Here is a 19189-nt window from a genome sequence, read left to right as displayed (position 1 = left end):
CCGTTTCCAAATACCCATTATACAGCACAGATCTTACTCAAGTCACACATGATTCTTAGTAACACCTTTTTGTTTTAAGTTGGTGTTTTCAGCTACGATCTAAAATTCTTTAAATTCTCCATTCTTTCCAGCTTGAATCTCAATATTAGTAAACAAAGAGATGGAAGAACATCCTGATTTAGGAACTTTAATGTAGTAAGAATAAAAAATACCTTCAGATGTCTGCCTAACCAGTTTTCAAATACCTTCCTATCACTTCATAAAATCCTGATCACGAACATGAAATTCAACTCTATCAGAATAGCTAGAAAGCAAACACATTGAATATAATTTTCAAATCTGACCTTCAAAGTAGCATGTTCAAACTGCCAAATAATCTGCATATCCAAACTTCAAACACCAATTCAAATCTACAAGAAGTAAAGCATAATCCCTTCTTCCCTCCCTCTTCCTTCACTCAGAAACTCAATTTCCCTTTCTCTCCATATAACTGAAATGTTCCTCCTCATTAGGCTTCTACCCTTTATTTTAGTCTTTCATTTACAGACTCTATAGCTAAAGAGGCTGTTCAGGCTAGTTCTAACATGTTTTTCCCACATCAGTTATATCAGGCACACAAGCACGTACTTAAAAATTAAAATTTCTATTACGTGAACTAGTCTTCTCAATTTCATGCACACTGGTCAAATTTCAATAATCCAAACTCTGTTACTGGATAATAGTCTTATAAACACTCTTAAAGTCTAGCAGTAATACAATAAAAGACCACAGCCTAACAATTCATTTCCTCACATAGTTTAAAAAGTAGCAATGAAAAGAAAATAGATTACTATACTTTGTCATTTCACTAAAAAAAAAAAAAAAAAAAAAAAACACCCAAACAAAACAGAACACTTATATTGATCCAAAATTTTAAAATTGGGCAATTTTCAGCACCATCTAAACTTTTTTTAATATGAAGGCTTTCTCAGGACATGAAAGGCAGTCGTTGTCACACTGCACAACACTGTATTTGGAAAAAATTGGAAAGGAAAAGCAAGAGAGCAAAGCTTGACAAAATGCTCAGTTCCCTCTTGGAGATTCCTACACATGTTGGTATTCCATTACCACTTACTAACATAAGAAAAAAGAAGAAATAAATTGTCAAGATCCAGTTTCTTTGTACATTTGGAAAGATGATTTCAAGATACGTATTGAATATAATTATGATTAATATATTAATAATATGGATGTTTAAGTCGGAATTAAATGCAGTCCTTGACAAAAAAATATCATCCAAGCCTTATGCTGTTAATTAAATATTAATTGAAATACCATGGCAACAGAAACATTGTCTGTTCTCTTCCTGAGAAACATCTGCTAGAAGAAACATTTGGGTTTGAGATAACATCCAGTATTTCCTCTAAGGCTGTATGAGTCATCCTTCTCAGATTTTTGCCACAATGTTTTTAAAAATAAATTTTCATGCTTGAGAATTAATATAACACTGAAAAGAAACAATCTAGATAAATACTGTATGAGAAACTCTTGCTAAAGCACTCCTGCCACAGGGAAGGGAAACAAAAACAAACAACAGATGACACAAAACAACACCAACAAAAATCCCCAACACGGTTTTGAGTCAGTAGCCAAATTCAGTTTACAATAATCTGTGGGAAGATGTGTTCAGTTTTGCCTTCTGGAAACTATCCAGCACTGGCCCTTGGCACCAGCACCTGCTTCTCAGAGTGCTGAAAAGGCAAGTGATAAACACGCTTCTTAAAATCAATTTAACATCTTTGATTCTTTTACCACCATCTCACAGAATTTCACGATTAAGCAACGCTTGCTACCAGCTCAATGAAAATATGCATTTCAGATACCTGCATTACCAAAATTCTTTGGGTTTTTTCCCTGCAGCTGGGTAGCTAGCAAATAGGATAGAAGCAATAAAGCATCTTTTACTAGCATTCTAGACCAGGTAAAAGTGAGTGGCAAAGGATAAGCCTACCTTGCTGACAGCAAAATATTTTGGAACACTAATAATAATACTTAAGAAGATACAATAAAATGAAAAGACTGAAAAAACCTGTGAAGCTTGTTTTTTAGTTTTCTAAAACTGAGTATTCACATTATGAAGTATTCTATATCTCTTACCATCTTCATTCAGGAACAATTTGTTGAACCTTAATCCACTAGGCTCTTTACCAACGTATCTGTGCACATACTCCGTGCCCAGATCGTTCACAGCAATAGCGTATTTCAAGGGCTTCACACAGGACTGCAGACAGAACGGAACTTTGGTATCGCCAACAGAATGCCTGGGGAAAACACACATGAAGAGCTTTGAAATCTCCTCTTTGCCAGCTGTGGAAGGTAGTGTTAAATGCTTCATATATTTTTCAATTTACTAAGGCTATTAATAAAAACAACCCAAAAAATAAAAGCATATTATTAGGAACTCTCTTTTTAAAGAGTGTAAGGAAACTATTTAAAGGTTTTAACAATTGACTCCATTAATTAAGCATAACAAAGACAGTTGCTGGTAATTACTGCTGATGTAATAAAATAAAGGCAAGTTCAATAATGTGTTTGTACCAGAGGAAAAGTCACCTCAGACTTCTAGTACCACACTTACTCCACTTAACTGTAAGCCACATACCCAACAGGGTACAGCTGACCTGAATGCAGTCACTGAACATATTTATGTTTCTATAAACAAAGACAAGATCCAATTAAGTTTTGGCACTCAAGGGCAATAATTAAATAGCTGTATTTACATTCCTTTCGATAATGGCATAGGTATTTTATTACAATTATTAAATGCTGTCTTCTGGAAAGTCTACTTGCAACATGATCTAAATCTGACTGCATCGAAGAATGACTCGTACAAAGAGCATATGCCCCACCTAGAGCAAAAGGCTCAAAAAAGACATTTTTCTGATGGTAAAATCAGAATTGTATTTGCTTCTTTTCTTTGCAGAAAACATGAGGTTTCAGAGAAACTAAAAAAAACAGTTTGGCATTATAAAAACTAACATTACAAAATTAGCATTATAAAAACTTTTATTAGTACATGTTATAATATCCAAAACAAAGCAAAATGCCAATTTAAAATATTCAGAAGGGAGAATATTTTTACTTTTATAGCTTTTTCACTATGAATAGATTATTATTCAGATACTTAAGCATGGAGCTGAAGGGACTTCAGCTTACTTGTACAGCTCCTCCTCTAGAAATTATGGAGCGTAAGGCTAAAAAGAACCAAACATACAGATTCCAACGGACCACATTAAAATGAACTCAAATCCATAGTCACCATAAGCAGGTCTGATGCTCTCTCAGGATTGTCCCATTCACCCAGGACATAGTCAACACCTAAAAATCAGGTACTCAGAATATGCAGTATGACCATCTCAAACTGCAGGCAGCAGAGGCATGCAAGCTCATGAGTATCTCAAATTGTCTAGTCACAGAGTTAGAGACAGCAGAGTTTACCTTACTTCTTCTTAGCTAGATGTTGTGAGATACTCCTTTATATTTATGCTCATAACTGTCTCTGCTACACTGAGTTACCAATAAAGACAAAAAAGAGTACTCTAGCTTTATCAAAGACCTACATACAGCCTTGCAGGAGAAAGTATAATAAGACTGAAGAACAAAATCATGTTAAGTTCTGTACAGCTTCATCTTCATTTTCTTTTTGAAGAATATGGATCTGATTTTTTTGGTGACCTACAAGGATTGTATAATAATGCCACAGTAAGAACATTAAAATGCAGAACAGGAACTAACTTTCAAGTATGTGTGACCTACAGAAAAATTAATATAGCTTGAGGCACAAGTACTATCAGACAAAGCTCTTCAACTACCAAAGATGAATGTTACATAAGCATTGTCTCTATCCTGTCTTTTGGTAATCTCCAACTTACCCACAGCTTCATGACTGTGTTTGAAGAAGTGCAATATTATCTAGCTTAAATATATACTTAAAAATACCATTTAAACCACATTTTGTAATAATTCAGCTTAAACAGAGAAGTTGAAAAAAGTTAAGAAAGATGGCCAAGCAATTTTACTTAGATTTTACTTCTTCAACAGTTAATAAAGCTTTTCCTTTATTAAACCATGAGATATCACAAAGTGCTGTATGTGTTCAACATTTTAAGCTGAAATAGCAAATTCTGTAAGTTAGAATATACCTCTGTCCATCCACTGTGCAAAGTGACACACCCCACAAATCAGGGCTGAACTTGGCCAGTTGTGGAATATAGTCAGCAACCTATCACAACATGAAATAAAAAGAGAGACATTACAACATCCAAAATATTTAACTACATGTTAATATACATTAATTAAAATAAATGTACCTGTGTATCCTTTCCCTTGACAACTGAATTATTCCACTAATAATCACCTGGTGTATCTAAAACTCTCATTACAAATTATTCTATTCACTAGATCATTATCAAATAAAATATTTTTTCAAACTACAAACTTCAAGGCATTCTGAGGGGAATCTCTGTTCTGTGGTACAGTATGTTCAGCACTTTTCAAATCATAAAATTTTAGCCTGTAACAAAGTTCAGGGTTTCTCAATTTATTGAAAATAAGCACTAGATTAAACTTTAATTACTAACGTCGGTACAATGTTGACAATTCCTTCTGTCACACAACGCAGCCAGTTGAAGATTTAGCATAATTCTTTTATACACTAAGTTTAGCATGACAAAACATACAGCAGTTTTATAGTTTACATAAATTAAAGGAAGAACACTATTTTATTGTTCAAACCTCAAAATTGTAAGAGACTGAGGTAATGAGCTGTGTTTCTAACACAGGTTAGAAGTTGCAGATATAACTGAACTTCCAATACTATTTTATCAAGTTATCAGTTGAACATTTTACTAAAAACATTAAGAAAAAACTGTCTACTTAACAAAAAACTGTATTTGGTTAATATCAAGAAATCTGAAGACCTCTGAAGTTGGATTTACAAACAAGGTTACCTTTCCTCCAGATTGTTTCTTAGCACTTTCATACAGCTCATCAATATGTGAAGTAAACGACATAAAATCAGGAATGACAAACTTCCTCCTGAAAGCTTGAGTAAGCAATACAATATTACTTTGTACACACCTGCAAAGAGTTAAAAAGAGGATATTAGTATGTTGACAAAGTACTGTCAAAAAGTCTACTTAAGTAGCAATTACATGCTGGTTAAGTAAGGATCACCTGTCCCTCGAGTTGTATGTCTACAGGAACATTTTTTTGTTTTGTAAGACTTTTTTGTTTTCCACTTTAGGAGTTTTATTTTAAAATTATTTACAGTTGTTTCATTGTATTCATTGTTATGCCTTTTAACTTAAAGCTCTTCCTTAGAAGTTTCAACTGTGAGGCTGTACTGCAAGCAACCACCAGTTTGCCTTCAAGAAGCATCTAAACTTGCAGAAGAGATCTAAGCCACCCACTCCTTAGGATCAAGACAAGTGAAGGTCATTTAACCCCACCCTTGTCCAGAGAAGTGCTAATTTCAGAGTTAGATGAGACTTCTGAGGTTCAAGGTTGGTTTCTCTCACTTACAACTGGTTTCTCCACAAAGGTTGCCAACAGACCAAACTGGAGTGAGTTTCCACTTAATAAGAACAAAACCCTGTGGAAGCCCTCGATAACATCTTCTAAACTAAGCAAAAGTTAACACTGAGCAGTAGTGCAAGTCTCTTGCTTCAAACTACCACCAGTTCAGGAAATTTTGCTGCCTTTTAACCCAGAACACAGTTACATTATCATCCATACCCTCTAAACATCAGACCACCTGGGGCATTCAAAAAACTGATAAGGTAAGAAGGAAAAAACTTATCTAGGAGAAGCAAAAGAATGGAAGGATTAAAATACAAGCTGAGACATGTTGGTGAAAGTGGTGTGTCTGTGGGCAGGGAAGGAGCAGGGGTGGGAACTGGGAGCTATTAGCATGTCAGTTGAAATATGACCTGATAAAGAGTATTAACACCCTATTCCAGTGTGAGGAAGAGAAAGAAAGGTTTAACGCCAGACAGTTTCATTAGCAGGTTCATTCTACGCTTTCTGGCAGCACTGACAAAAGCAGAAACATACTGTCAATACAGACAAGTGGAAAGTTAAGAACATACTAGGAAGGAGAAGACACCCTTCCAATGAACACTTACTCAAAAAAGTAAAAAATTAATTTTTAGGGAATATTTTCACTTGGAATAGATACTTCCAAGAATTCTATTATTAAGAGTCATCAACAGTTCGAACTGAAGATGCACGAACACCAGTGAACAGATAGTTCTATCTCCCCTTTGATTCCCCCTTTCTTTTTTTAAACCTTCAGTTTGAACTCCTTTGTACTTATGAAACTTCATCCAAATTCAGCTGACAGCCATTTCAAAAGCTGACAGTCACTGCTCTCCAAGAGTGAAAGAAACAGTAGAGAAGTTTGTTGTGTACACTGGCATCTTAAGAATTGCTCTGTATGTAATACACATCTTTGTTACTCTATGTTAAAACTGCAATTGAGTTGGTTTTGTTGCAATTTGTTGTGCTCATCCACTCCTTTTTTACTTATCATGAAAAAATCTTGTTTGTTTTTGTAAATGCAGCCTCCAATTACCATTTACCTACTCCAGGTGCAACAACTCCCTTTCAAAAGTAATTAATAACAGTTATGGCAGCTATGTGTGCAGAAGGAATAACATAATATGCAGAAGGTTTAAACTTCAGAGGCACGCCTACATTGCCTGTGCCACCTGGACAGCATTAAGCACTCTTGTAAATAAAAAAAAAACAAGTATTTGAAGTTCACCTAAACCTATCAGAACAAGCCCGTACAAAATGTGGAAAACAAGAAGGCAGCATGCACTGAAACACAGTCCTCTGCTACCACGTTGTGTTTCCAAAACAGGAAGGACATTGACACACTTGCCACTCTACATCAAGTCCAGGATGCTCCCGTTAGCAATTCAGTCACTTTAAGGTAGAGATTGAGACTCACTGCAGAAATAGCTATGCCAGTCAAGGACATCACACTTTTCTGCCAGAAGCTGCTGTTCCCAGACTTCTGCCAAGGTCCGTGTCTGGGTGTTTATCCTGGTATTGCTTAACCCAGGCAAATAATGAATTCACAGACTAAATGAAATACAAGGGTTCAATTAATCTAGATGGGTGTATTTGGAACAACTACTGCATGGACAAAACAACAGGAGCCTTGGTAAACTCCAGCTGACAGGGCAGGAATATTTTCAGTCAACAGAGGACATTGGCCTTGACAGTCTCTCTCAATCTGCAGCTGACATCTCCTCCCCACCAAAGCTTCTCACTGGTTTATGTTCCTGCTACCCCTTTGCAGAAAAATGGGCTCTGGAAAAGTGGAGCAATAAGAAAAGATCACAAGGAGGAATTCAAGTAAAAGAATATACCAATAAATGAAAATCCTTCTAGGGTCAAATCTTACAAACAACTTAGTCCTTATCTCCCACCTAGTTTAGCAGTGTTCAGTATAGGTACACTAAGATCTTCCCACCTCCAATTCTTCTATTTCTCCAAACTTTATCACCTCACTCTAAAAAAATCTGTCTTGTCAAATGCCAACACAAGCGTTTCCCCCTCCATTTGAAAACATGTCAAAACCCTTGACACATTTGGGTTTAGAAGATTAGGATGCAATTCTTATGGTCTGTAATAACTTTCAGCTACTTGTAGAACCTGCAAGTAAGAGTTTGGGGATTTTTTTTAAACGGAAGCTTTAATCTCTAGCATAAAGATAGGATCACTTTGCTTCCTTTATCATACAACCTGCTATTCATACCTTATTTTTCAAGTTCTGGCTGGGATTATTGCTTCCCTACACAAAGTAGGTACCTGCTAAAAAAATTAGTCTGAACTCCAAGCAGTTCTGAAGAACTGAAAGGACGACGTTTTCCTGTTTAAAAAGCTACAGCATCAGCATTACAGCAAGGAATGTGAAACTTCATATTTGACAAGCAAGACGAGGTCTGTAGAAGCGTTCAATATATTTTGACATTTTAGGGGAAAAAAAATTGACATTATTTTGACAAATGAGGTTTTATAGTGGAAGTCCCCTACATATTCTGCCAAAAGCTTTCTAATTGCTCAAACAGGATGAAAGCATTTATTAATATGTGGTTTAAGCATATCCAAAAATCAAAGTTTTCCTCAGGATTTGCTACCTAGACTGAAAGCAGCACAGTCACTTAGCAGCAAGTAGAGCTCCATCAACAGATCGACATGCTTAGCACATAACATCCTCATATTGCTGCTTCCTACCCACAGATCAGAGGAGATCTGACTGGCAAGACCACAGTTCTAGGTCAGTACAGAGGGCCAAGGTCAGTACAGAGGGACAGACAGCACCTCCTGACAAAGGCTGAGTCTACAAACCCACATAAATTACTCTGAAGAAGAATGTGGTTTAAACCTCAGAGTTACAACTGTTACTCAGTAGCTATCACCTCATTCAAGTGTATACCCTTTCTAAAATAACTCAATTTCACTTGCCTCTTGCCTTCTGCCTCCCCACCAAAATACCGTTAGTCAAGAAATAAGGGGTTTTGCAAGTCATCTATTTTTGTGCTAGGGAAAACTTGTGAGTTAAAGGAAAAGCTACAAGAGGTAGGAGTATTCCTTACAAAGATTATTAGAAATTCGTCTACAAATTAGCTGCAGTGTCACTGAAACAGATCTAAAAAAAACAGGATATGTCAAAATGTGCATGCTTCTTGAGGAAGATTAACATGTAAAATCTTTCATATTGTTCAGTTTCCTAAGTTTCACCTAATTAACTATGCAATAAAGTAGTACCATACCTAGGGTACAAAAAAAAAATAAAAATTTATACAGCAAGCTAAGCAGCGTCAGTAAGCAGTAAGCAGGCTCTTCTCAGCAAGGTATTATTCATGAGACAAGGACCACGTGTTGTGTTATGTTATATAGATTACATAATTCAAGAAATTTGTCAAGCACCCTCTGTGAGATCTGCACCAGTGAGGCATTCAATTCCAGAAGCTCTGGAGATGAAAGATTAAAACCCTAAGTTATTCTACCTTTAACACGGAGATTTTTTCCAATTTCTTATTTAAACACAGAGCACTGTAAAACCCCAAATTTTCAAAATGAATCCATTTTAATCAAATTGGTGCCTAATGTTTAGAACTAAAGAGGCACTGAAACTCTTATTACATGGGGACAGTACAGATGCACGAGCCAGCGTACTTTAGAGGTAATTCCTACTGGACTCAATTGATTTTGTCAAGCTTATGCTATCACTGCTCCACGTCACTTATTCTTGATTCTTTACTTGATCTAGCAGCTTTGGATTCAAACTCAACAGGAAAATTACAGCACTGATTTTTACATTTAGAGAACTGAAGCTTCAAAGTCCTGCGGTAAGTACAGCTGAGTAGACACATTATATTTCACACCTTAAACACCTGGAAAAGAAAAACACGGGAACCTAGGGCAAGTCTCTACACAGAAATGCAGTGTGCCTAGGAGAAAGAGATAACTGAAGTTTGAGGGGGTTTAATTCATAAAAAAGGTTAACAACTGCTGCTGCAAAGGGAAGTCTGCTACATGAAGAGGTTCACCTCTCCATCTGCTGTATAGTCTTGATGTTCAGAACTCTTCCTAAGCAAGCAGCAACCATGTAAGCTTTCTACAAACCATCATAGCAACAACCACTTCCCTGACACAGAGGATCAAATCCTAGAAAGGTGATGTAGAACACAGGCTAATCCCAACAATTAGCAACCACTTGTCCTTTTCCTAATATGCAGCCCTTGCCTAAAACATAATTCACAGTTTACTATTACAAACAAGCTTTCTAGTATAAATTGAATGCATAATAGCAAAAACATTACTTTTCCAATCAAACCATACACCCAGACAAGTTTCTGACTCTAACAATTCAGAGTTTTCACTCTGCTGTGACAAATAACCAGTGAAGGCCTGGTCTTGAACTTAATACAGGAATAAAATTAATTCATGTGGTACCTTTAAGAAGTATCCCACATTTGATTGAGGAGTCGACTGGTTTGTTATTTTGTCACACACAGAGACATTCATTTTTCTCAATGTACATCCAAAATTGTTTATTAAAAATATATATAATGTATAGCTTTTCTGTTTATATTTACATAAAACTATGTAAATATATAACATAGTACAAGCATATACTGTATACTGTGGTTTATATATTTATATGTATATAATATATACACAATTTCATTTGTAAACACCTTTTTTATATCCATACACATTTTAAATTGTAACTGAAGGGAACTAGCACTAAATACCACTACCTCAAACTAAAAAAAAAAATGCTACAGAACAAAAAAGCACCAGCTTTGACTAAACTATACTCTCGGTGAAAGAAGTTTTAGATGTCATTTACTCTGTAAATGGAATAAAAATATGACCCAAAAATAGTCTACAGATTTCAAGATTTAAGAGCCTCTGAACTTTCAGTGTTTTGGCACACAAAACCTAAGTAGGGGAGCAAAGGTGTATGCTTGGAATGAACTAAAGGCAACCTGAACAATGCTTATATTGTTCAACTAACTGACCAGACTATTCTTAAAGAAAAACCAAAAATAATCACTAAAATATGGCACAGAAATCTTTTCCAAAACAGACTTCTAGAGCCTTAACTGCTCCCAGTGCTACATATCTGGAAATATAACTTCACTCCAATTTTCATATACTCACTTCACAATTAACTACGTACATACTCAAACACCTCACTACACAGAAGCAGCACTAAAACTGGCTGATAAAAAGCAAGAGAGGTTTTATGTACTCATACTAAACACCCCGTGCTACATCCATTAATTTATTATTTGGCATCTGGCTGAGAGCTGCAGTATGGGGTCAGCAAACATGCAAACAACACTGATGCATTAAACTCTTGTGGAGATCACACAATCTCTCTGCTGCATGAAACCAGAGAACAAGCTCATACAAAACCAGCATCAGCAGGAGTGTCTGACTCCCTGACACATGGATTTATACACCTTACACGTCTCCTAAGACTGCAATCAGTAACAGACAGACAACATTCATTCAGAATGACAGCTGAAAGTTTACTTTTTAAAAAGGTCTTTGTCCAGCATAACGCCATCTGAAGTTGTTTGAAGGGTCAGTCTTAACATATCCATGCACTCTTTCAATCGGGGGTCAGATGTACGTAATCCTGTAGATTTGAGTGCCTATTAACAATGAAACAATAATTACTAAAATGTAAAGATATGCTATTACAATCAAGTCCTCTACTGCTCGGTCTCATTTATCAAGATAAGAAACATCCACCACTGTGTTATCAACACAGAGACATTTTGACACCTCAGTGATCCTTTTGTCATTTCCCTTTGCCATTTTGGCTGTGTCTTTAACTTAAGTCATTTGAAATCCACAGTGGTCCAACTACATTTCACACAAGGGCAAATACTACCCTGCCACAGACACAGATGCTTTTAAGCATGCTCTTTTCACAGCAAATAAGGGAGTAACAATACCAGCACGCTCATTTTCTTACTTAATTACAGGAACAGTGCTGGGAAGGGAAAAAAAAAGTTACACTCCTTGTAACCATGTATAATAGAAATTCATTGCTTTGTACTCTTGCCTTTAAAATGTTAAAAAGCCTTGCAGTAGTTAGCTTTCATACAGCACCTTGGAACAGTAAACTTACAGTTATGAATTTATGAACTGGTATTTTTTCTTGTCCTTCTGCAATAGTATAGAAAAGTAGATCTTCTAAGCTAGGAAGGAGACCTTGCTTGATTTTACTGCAAAAAAAAAGAAAACATGTCTAGATTAGTCTTGTACATATTATTTACACAAATTTTTGCATTACTCACAAGGAAACACATTTTCACTACCAATATAACTGCTACCACTAATTTCCAAGAACACTTTTATATTGGTGAACATAAAGCTTAATTCAGCTTTAGGTTGGAAAAAAATGGTAATATTAAAAGTAGCAGACATGTACTTTACAATAGCAAGCATCCTTAACAGCAACACAGTCATGTTTTGGCTGGCATTCACTGACTGCTAAGATTATACTTAGACATTTTTTGGAGTAGATGCATCACATTTCCCTCTTCTTGATGTTCAAGGATAGACACATTACGAGGACAGCAGATAAAGTATTTATAAGACTCAAAGTGCCTCATAATAAAGCTATGAGAGCAGACTGACCCAACATTTCCACAGGGAAGAGAAACAAGCCATGAACGTGTGTATTTTCTTCAAAATAGTCATGGTTTTAGGCACTTCTAGGAGGAGTCCTAAGGCCCTTGTCCTTGTAGGTGTTTATGTAAGGCCCATCAGTTGCAGTGAGAGCAGGCAGGGCCAGCTGCAGTGTAACACAGTAACCTGAACAGCTCAGGCACCAGCAGCAGGAACTCTCACTGTGCACACTTAGCACACCCACACGTGCCATGTTGATAAATGCAGTGACCATTAAAGCTGTATCTATGTAAACAGGTTGGCTCACCAAGCATTTCATCTGTTAACTATTTCACTCTGAGACATGCCTGCATTAAGTGAAATATGAAGGGAGCTTAATAGACTAAGCATCAAGATTCCTTCCAGGGTTGAAATGTGCAACACCGACAGCTTTCCCTCCAAGCCTTTGGAAGTCCTCTATAGGTTTAACCTTGGAGCTGCACCTTTCCCTGGTATTCCACAGCACCCTGCAGCAGGCAGGGGCACAGGTCTGTACTCAGTTATGTTTACCCTGTTAGTAGCATGGCAGCACACAGCTGGAGCACACACTTCACACAGAGGTAGCAAAGGGCTTCAGAGATGCTCTTAGTCCCCTGAAATGCTCGGGTTTGTTTCTACACCAAGTCCATCTAGAGAAAGACAAAGTTCTGATGTCTCACAAGCAATAAATAACACCAAACCAGTTTTCTAGTAAATGTATACATTAGCTGTAACAGAGTATGCAGTTTTGCACAATTTTAGCCATCAATTTCAAAGCTCAATCTTACAATCTAACAATACTTGCAATACTTTGTTAGTATATTGTAATACATAAAAGTTACTGCCTGGAACGAGAACATTCTGTGGCAATTCATCTATTTTCATGCATGCATGTACAAAAAGCAGGTCTAAATTCTAGCCCCAGAAGTTTCATAAGATTGGTGATTCTTTGAAAATCAGTACTTACAAGTACAGAAATACTACAACTAAGCACAGGCCCTATGTAGGCCAATGGAATCTAACATTTAATTCTCCCTCCTCTCCCAGTACTAGCTTACTCTAGCTCGACAACAGGTCAGATTTATGATTCTTTTTAATAAAAATCTGATTATATCCAAATACCCTTTCAAATTTAAGACAACCCCATTTCCCTCCTTTCCTCATAACCAGCAGTAAAAATCTCACTTCTCGTTTTCCAATTTATTTAAAGCACTGTACTTCCATACTAAGAACAGAAGACAGCTTTGTAAGCCAACAGAACTTGCCTTGTCTTCCAGTCTGCATTTTTGTTTGGCTTTTTTTTTTTTTCAAATGATGCTGGCTAACTAACGCACAGACAGGCTGGCAATTCAACCAGCACAAACGCATCTACCTCAAGCAAATTACTCAACACCCTTTTCCTAAGGAAAATCCAAGCCTTCCACACAGCACGTTGCACTTCCAATCTCTGGAGAACAGTCTGTCCAGCCAAGCCAACAGAACCGAAGTGACTAACACGGAATTAAAGCTTCAGCCTGTACCTGCATCCTAACTGCAGCTACGGTACTTTTAATTTTAAAGCCCTGCTTCCCCATTTACACAGAGCACTTAACTAAGCTCCCCAAAGCATCCAGATTTCATGTTTTTAGGAATGTTTCTGCTACAAGACTTGTTAGTGGATTGCTGAAGGTCTGACAGAGGAAAATTCCATATTTCACTTTGACAAAACAAGCCAGCAAACACACTGGAAAATTTTAACCGATAACCTATTTGATGACAAATTCCTGAGCTATTACTCAGAATTTTTACAGCTGTCCCAAACATGGGATTTCCATCTGCAAGGGTGCAGAAAAAAAACTTCCAATATTTGACCAAGACTTTTATCTACCTCTTTGTAACGTTTTAAACTATTACAAAGATGTGCACCTCTCACGACACAAATTCTCTCTTGACAGTTTCCATATCTTTCACATCTGCTGCTGTTCAATATTGGGCCAGTCAGCCTAATTTAACAATGGGTCTGCACTGACTGCCAAAGCAAAGAGGATGGCATTCAATATATTTACAGAAAATTGCTCTTTGTCAGATAGTCCATCTTCTGATAAAGTTTATCAGCTAAATAGAGGTGGAAAAGCTTGCTCTGCAGTTTATCAGGTCAGTGATGTGAGTAACTAATGTTTGCTTAACCTAAAAGCTATGTTTTGGCACCGTGAGCACGCTTAGCAAGATAATGCTGTTCAGCACACAGTGTAAAGAGTTGGGTTTCAAGTCAGGGAACTTGCAACTTCCAAAGTCAAATACAAGTGAAAATTCCACAGTTTATTCCCTTTCATGAATAATGACTTTTAATAGTTGTTTGTCTTCTTAAAAGTAAGCACCAGACTATTACACAACTAGAGTTCTTCAATGGCACTCTAACCTGTGGACAAGGGATACTGGCAGATGTCCACACTGCCTTTTAAATATAAAGACAAAAGCATGCAGGAATTCCAAGCAAAATGACCTTTCAGTTCCTATCAATCCTTCCTTCAGCTGTTCCTTCTCCATCAGTACGATGCTTACACCGGATTCCACAGAGGATTTCATTTCACAAAAAGTCAAATTATAATTTCTACAATATATAGGAAGTTAAATTTCAAATACAGTGAAACATTCCTACATTGTACTGCAAGATTTAACAGGCAAAATGCAGAGCAGGGTTTATAGAACAACAAAAGAAAAAGATACCGCACTGCTAATAACAGATTCAGGTTTATTATTAATCGTAAGGCACCAGTCATAAAAATAGGAGGTCACAACAACTGTCACAAACAACCCTCTCAGGGGTCCCAGTGCTGTTTCCTATCTTCATCAGTGACACAGACAGTGGGACTGAGGGCATTCTCAGCAAGTCTGGAGACAACACCACAGTGACCTGCCTGAGGGACGGGATGCCAGCCAGAGAGCTTGAGAAGTGGACCCCTGTAAGCCTCATGAGGTTCAACCAGGCCAACTGCAAGGTCCTGCACCTGGGTCAGGGCAGCCCCCGCTATCAACAACGGCTGGGGGGTGAGCAGACTGGCAGCAGCCCTGCGGAGGACGACTTGGGGCTGCTGCTGGATGAGAAGCTGGACATGGGCCAACGATGTCCTCGCACAGCCCAGACGCCAACGGCATCCTGGGCTGCACTGTGGTCAGCAGGTCAAGGGAGGTGACTCTGTCCTTTCATTCTGCTCTGGTGAAACCCCAACTCGCAGTGCTGCGTCCACCTCTGGAGTCCTCAGCACAGAAAAGACGTGGACCTGTTAGAGCAGGTCCAGAGGAGGCAACAAAAATGACCAGAGGGCTGGAACCCCTCTCCGATGAAGAAATGCTGAGAGAGTTGGGGTTCTTCAGCCTGCAAAAGAGAAGCTCCACAAAGAACTTTCTGCAGCCTTTCAGTGCTTAAAGGGGCCTATATGAAAGACAGGCACAATCTTTTTAGCAGGGCCTGTTGTGACAGGACAAGAGGTAGTGGTTTTAAAAGAGGGTAAGATTTAGACTAGGTATAAGAAATTTTTTTACAATTAACTGCTTTCTGTCCACTTGCATAGTTACACACTGATCCCATTAACAGCAGTGGGTAACCATTTACCTGAGAACTTACCAAAATACAGATAAAACTACATATTTTAAACTTAGTCCAAAAATGGACAGGTTATACATGTCAAGGTGTTTCTGGTAAAACAAGAACTGCTGCTTCAAAACCTTAGCCTCTAAGGAAGGTCTGAAAAGGTCTGCTGGAAGCTTCTAACAGTTTCTTGCATCTGCAAGTAGTGCAGCAACAGGGAGATAAACCACTGCCCAGCTACTACAGTTACTCCTCTGGAATCTGGCTTGGGTGCAAAAGCAAAATTAATTCTCAAGGTTCTCTCCAGAATTCATGCCTACCCTTAAAAAGGAGGGCTATCACTTCCCTCTCATTTTAAGAAAAAGAATTAAAAATTAATGAAACACTTCCATTAACCATTTTGCTATATTCTATATACTAGTACCCACTCCTATTGCAATTTAGCTGTTCTTTAAAAATCAAGGTTGCTTACATTTTGCTCCTCCCTCTCACCTTAGTAATTTGTAATTATTGAATTTTGTTAATATTAATTATTAAATTTGTCCCTTGGAAATAGCTTATACCAAGATAAACTATGCTTGACCCTACTATTGGCCAGTTTAAGATGCAAGAACAATGCACACTTATACTGAAAGTAAAAGTTGCTCTCTTTTGCACAGTTCTTTTGGAAACAGAAATAAACACTATTAAATTTTATACAAGCTTCCGATTTAGGATTGTAATATGGTTTTGTGTCCTAATGATTTAGGCATGAACATAGATATGATTGCATTTTAATCCACAGACTTCATTAATCAAAACTACTAGCTCGTGTCCACTCTCAGTTTAAGCAAAAATGTTTTTCCTTTCCAAAATACATTAAGTTCCAGGTGAATACACAGTGAAGGCTGGATAGCAGGGATAAGGAGGTGGCAGAAGATGTTTAGGAAAAAATGCACAGGAGAATGTGGTTATGCAATGGGATACTAGCTATTTCATCAGCCACAGACCTCAAACTATTCTCTCTGTGAGGAATTAGAACTATTCCAAATTTCTGTACCATCTTTGCACAAAACGTTTTAGGTTTTCACTTGCAACTCCTACTCTCTGTACGTGAGGACTGTCAAGCAAGCAAACGAGCAAGAAAATCTTAGTACTGTCTTGTGACACCTAGGTTATTCCAGTGTCCTAGAACCACGACCTTAGGACCAAAAAGAAGAAAAAAATCCCCCCAAATAAGCAAACAAACAAAAAGCATAAAAAGGACTCCTGTCTTCCCATTTGAGTGCACAAACCACCTGCCAACCACAACTCAAATGCCACACACTGCTGGATGGCAAAGTGCTGGGCTTGGCAGCACACACACACTGCACTGACTTAGCCCAGTTGTCAGGTTAGTCCAGAAACCTGCCTTTTGAAGAACTTCACTTTTCTTCTGAACCCTACACTCTGTCTTGATACAGTAGTGATTACCTCATGCAATGGGCCATTTGCAAATGCTTAAGGAAGATTTTCATGATTCTGCATGCAAAAAAAACCCAAAAAGCATTAAAATATCCAGCAGGCTGGCTAATGTGCCACCAGGAATTCCTGCAGAGCCTGAACTGAAACTTCCAGCTTTTTCCTTGTACAGAACTATGCTATATGTTTTATGTAACTGTTCCTTGTTCATCTTGCAGTAAGGAAACAAACATCAAAGAACAAACATCTGACTTCCAAATACATCCTTTTAACAAAAGCCAAAAATGATTAGAAGTGTAAAACTGGTTTGTGACTACATAGTTTTACCAGACATACTAGAAATGATAGGAGTTTCCTAATTTATGCTAGCTGTAGGAAGCTGTTCTAAAAGCTCAATTTAAGAAAAATGGTGTATTTTTTAGCAAGCGTCCTTTTTAACATCCTCAAAAACCCCTCAAGGTTGGCATATCATTTTTTTCCTAAGTTTTTAATGGTACTGTCTATTCCTCATTGAAAATGAAAGTACAGACTTCCCAAACCACATCTACTTGAGATACAGCTGAATAATTTTTTGTACCAAAACATTATGTATAGAACTAATCCAGAGAAGAGACTTCATGTACATTGAACACTAGTATAAATATAACAATAATACACATATGCTTGTGTATGATATTGTGCATGTTTATATAATGCATGTATTTTTTAAGGAGTTTGACAGGAGAAATTTTAAGTGTGCCTTTAAAGGAGACTACATCCCACTGGAACAAAAGGCTTGAACCAAGCTGAGCAGCTAAGACACTTGGTGGGAGGAAGGGCAGCAGAACAAAAAGATAGCTTCTTTCCCTGCCAGGCATGCTGAAGGAGTTCACACCAAAAAAACCCAAGACAACCACAAAACCACAATGCAAAAGAACTATTAATGAGCGAAGGACTGAAGCCTTCCTGACTGGCCTCATGGAGTCTTTTCCAGACTTCCTCTTAGCACTAGGCTAACAGAGACTTTGCTCAGTGTTGAAACAAGGTACTCCTTTCTTGGCCTTATTTCCTCTGTCTTTTACTTTTTTTTTTTCACCTAGGTAATAAGCATGGCAAAGCCTGGGAAAGCAGCTTGGGTTTTGATTTTAACTACGCCGCCCCAGAAGTGTGCAAAGAAGACACACGGGCTGCCCACAGGAAAGCCAAGGGGCACATTCCAAAAGCACACAAAGGGGATGGGCCTTCAGGAGGCTTGCAGTTAAGCTGTCAAACTTCTCCTAAAAGGTTATCAGACAGACTAAGGGAGCCTAGGTTTAAACACGCAATGGGCAAACTGTCAGATGGGGGGTGGGATATGAACAAGAGTTTTTCAAGACCTGCATAATGCCGAGAACTGATAAGAGCAGAGCACTGAGAACCATCAATCTGTTTACCTCACCACTATGCTCCATCCCCGGTGTCCACTACTGGTCACTACCAGGGACACAACCTGGAGCTAACACACCTACTCCTGACCAACTTTATGAAGAATATCTCAGGTTCTAAGTGAAGGACTATTCACTTAACAAACTAGAGCCTTATCATTCTATTACCTGCGTGTACCTTTGCCACTAAAGGGCAAATCAGGACCCGCTGGCACAGGGACACGTTCTGCAGCACCTATGAAGATCTACACACACCACTGACGGCTGCCAAGATCTATCCTCAGCCACGCTAGCTGTAGGGGTGGAGAAGACAGCGCTGCAAAACTTACGACACGGAACTACACAGCACCTACCCTGCCTTGAATAATTAATGCAAGATGACACAGCTTCCACATCTCTGGGGAAGTAGTCGAACCAAGAAGCAGCAGTAGGAAAAAAAAAATAAGAAATACAAGGCACTAATACACGCTGTTTCCTCGGAGCCAAAGCACAGGTGGGGACCCCGGCCCGGGGAGGGCATGGCCGGCACGCAGCAGCCCCGAGAGGCACC

At 38.1% G+C, this 19189-nt stretch overlaps 1 protein-coding gene across 1 annotated transcript in view; it reads right to left on the bottom strand.

Moving 5' to 3' along the window:
- Window positions 1-15363, bottom strand: part of LOC103770200 (glutaminase kidney isoform, mitochondrial-like) — a gene marked incomplete at its 3' end in the record, with an annotated part of 55544 nt that extends 40181 nt beyond the window's left edge. Inside the window, exons 1-7 of the mRNA XM_008937452.1 lie at window positions 15216-15363; window positions 13967-14042; window positions 11708-11804; window positions 11104-11225; window positions 4989-5118; window positions 4182-4261; window positions 2137-2300 (exon numbers count right to left, since the gene is read on the bottom strand). Coding sequence (XP_008935700.1) covers window positions 2137-2300; window positions 4182-4261; window positions 4989-5118; window positions 11104-11225; window positions 11708-11804; window positions 13967-14042; window positions 15216-15363 — 817 coding nt within the window. The remainder of the gene's footprint in view (window positions 1-2136; window positions 2301-4181; window positions 4262-4988; window positions 5119-11103; window positions 11226-11707; window positions 11805-13966; window positions 14043-15215) is intronic.
- Between the last annotated feature and the right edge of the window lie 3826 nt (window positions 15364-19189).

Source organism: Merops nubicus, unplaced genomic scaffold (assembly GCF_000691845.1).
Source record: "Merops nubicus isolate BGI_N331 unplaced genomic scaffold, ASM69184v1 scaffold12513, whole genome shotgun sequence".
Taxonomy (NCBI): Eukaryota; Metazoa; Chordata; class Aves; order Coraciiformes; family Meropidae; genus Merops; species Merops nubicus.
The sequence above is the reverse complement of the archived record's forward strand: the minus strand, read 5'-3'. Positions and strand labels throughout refer to the sequence as shown.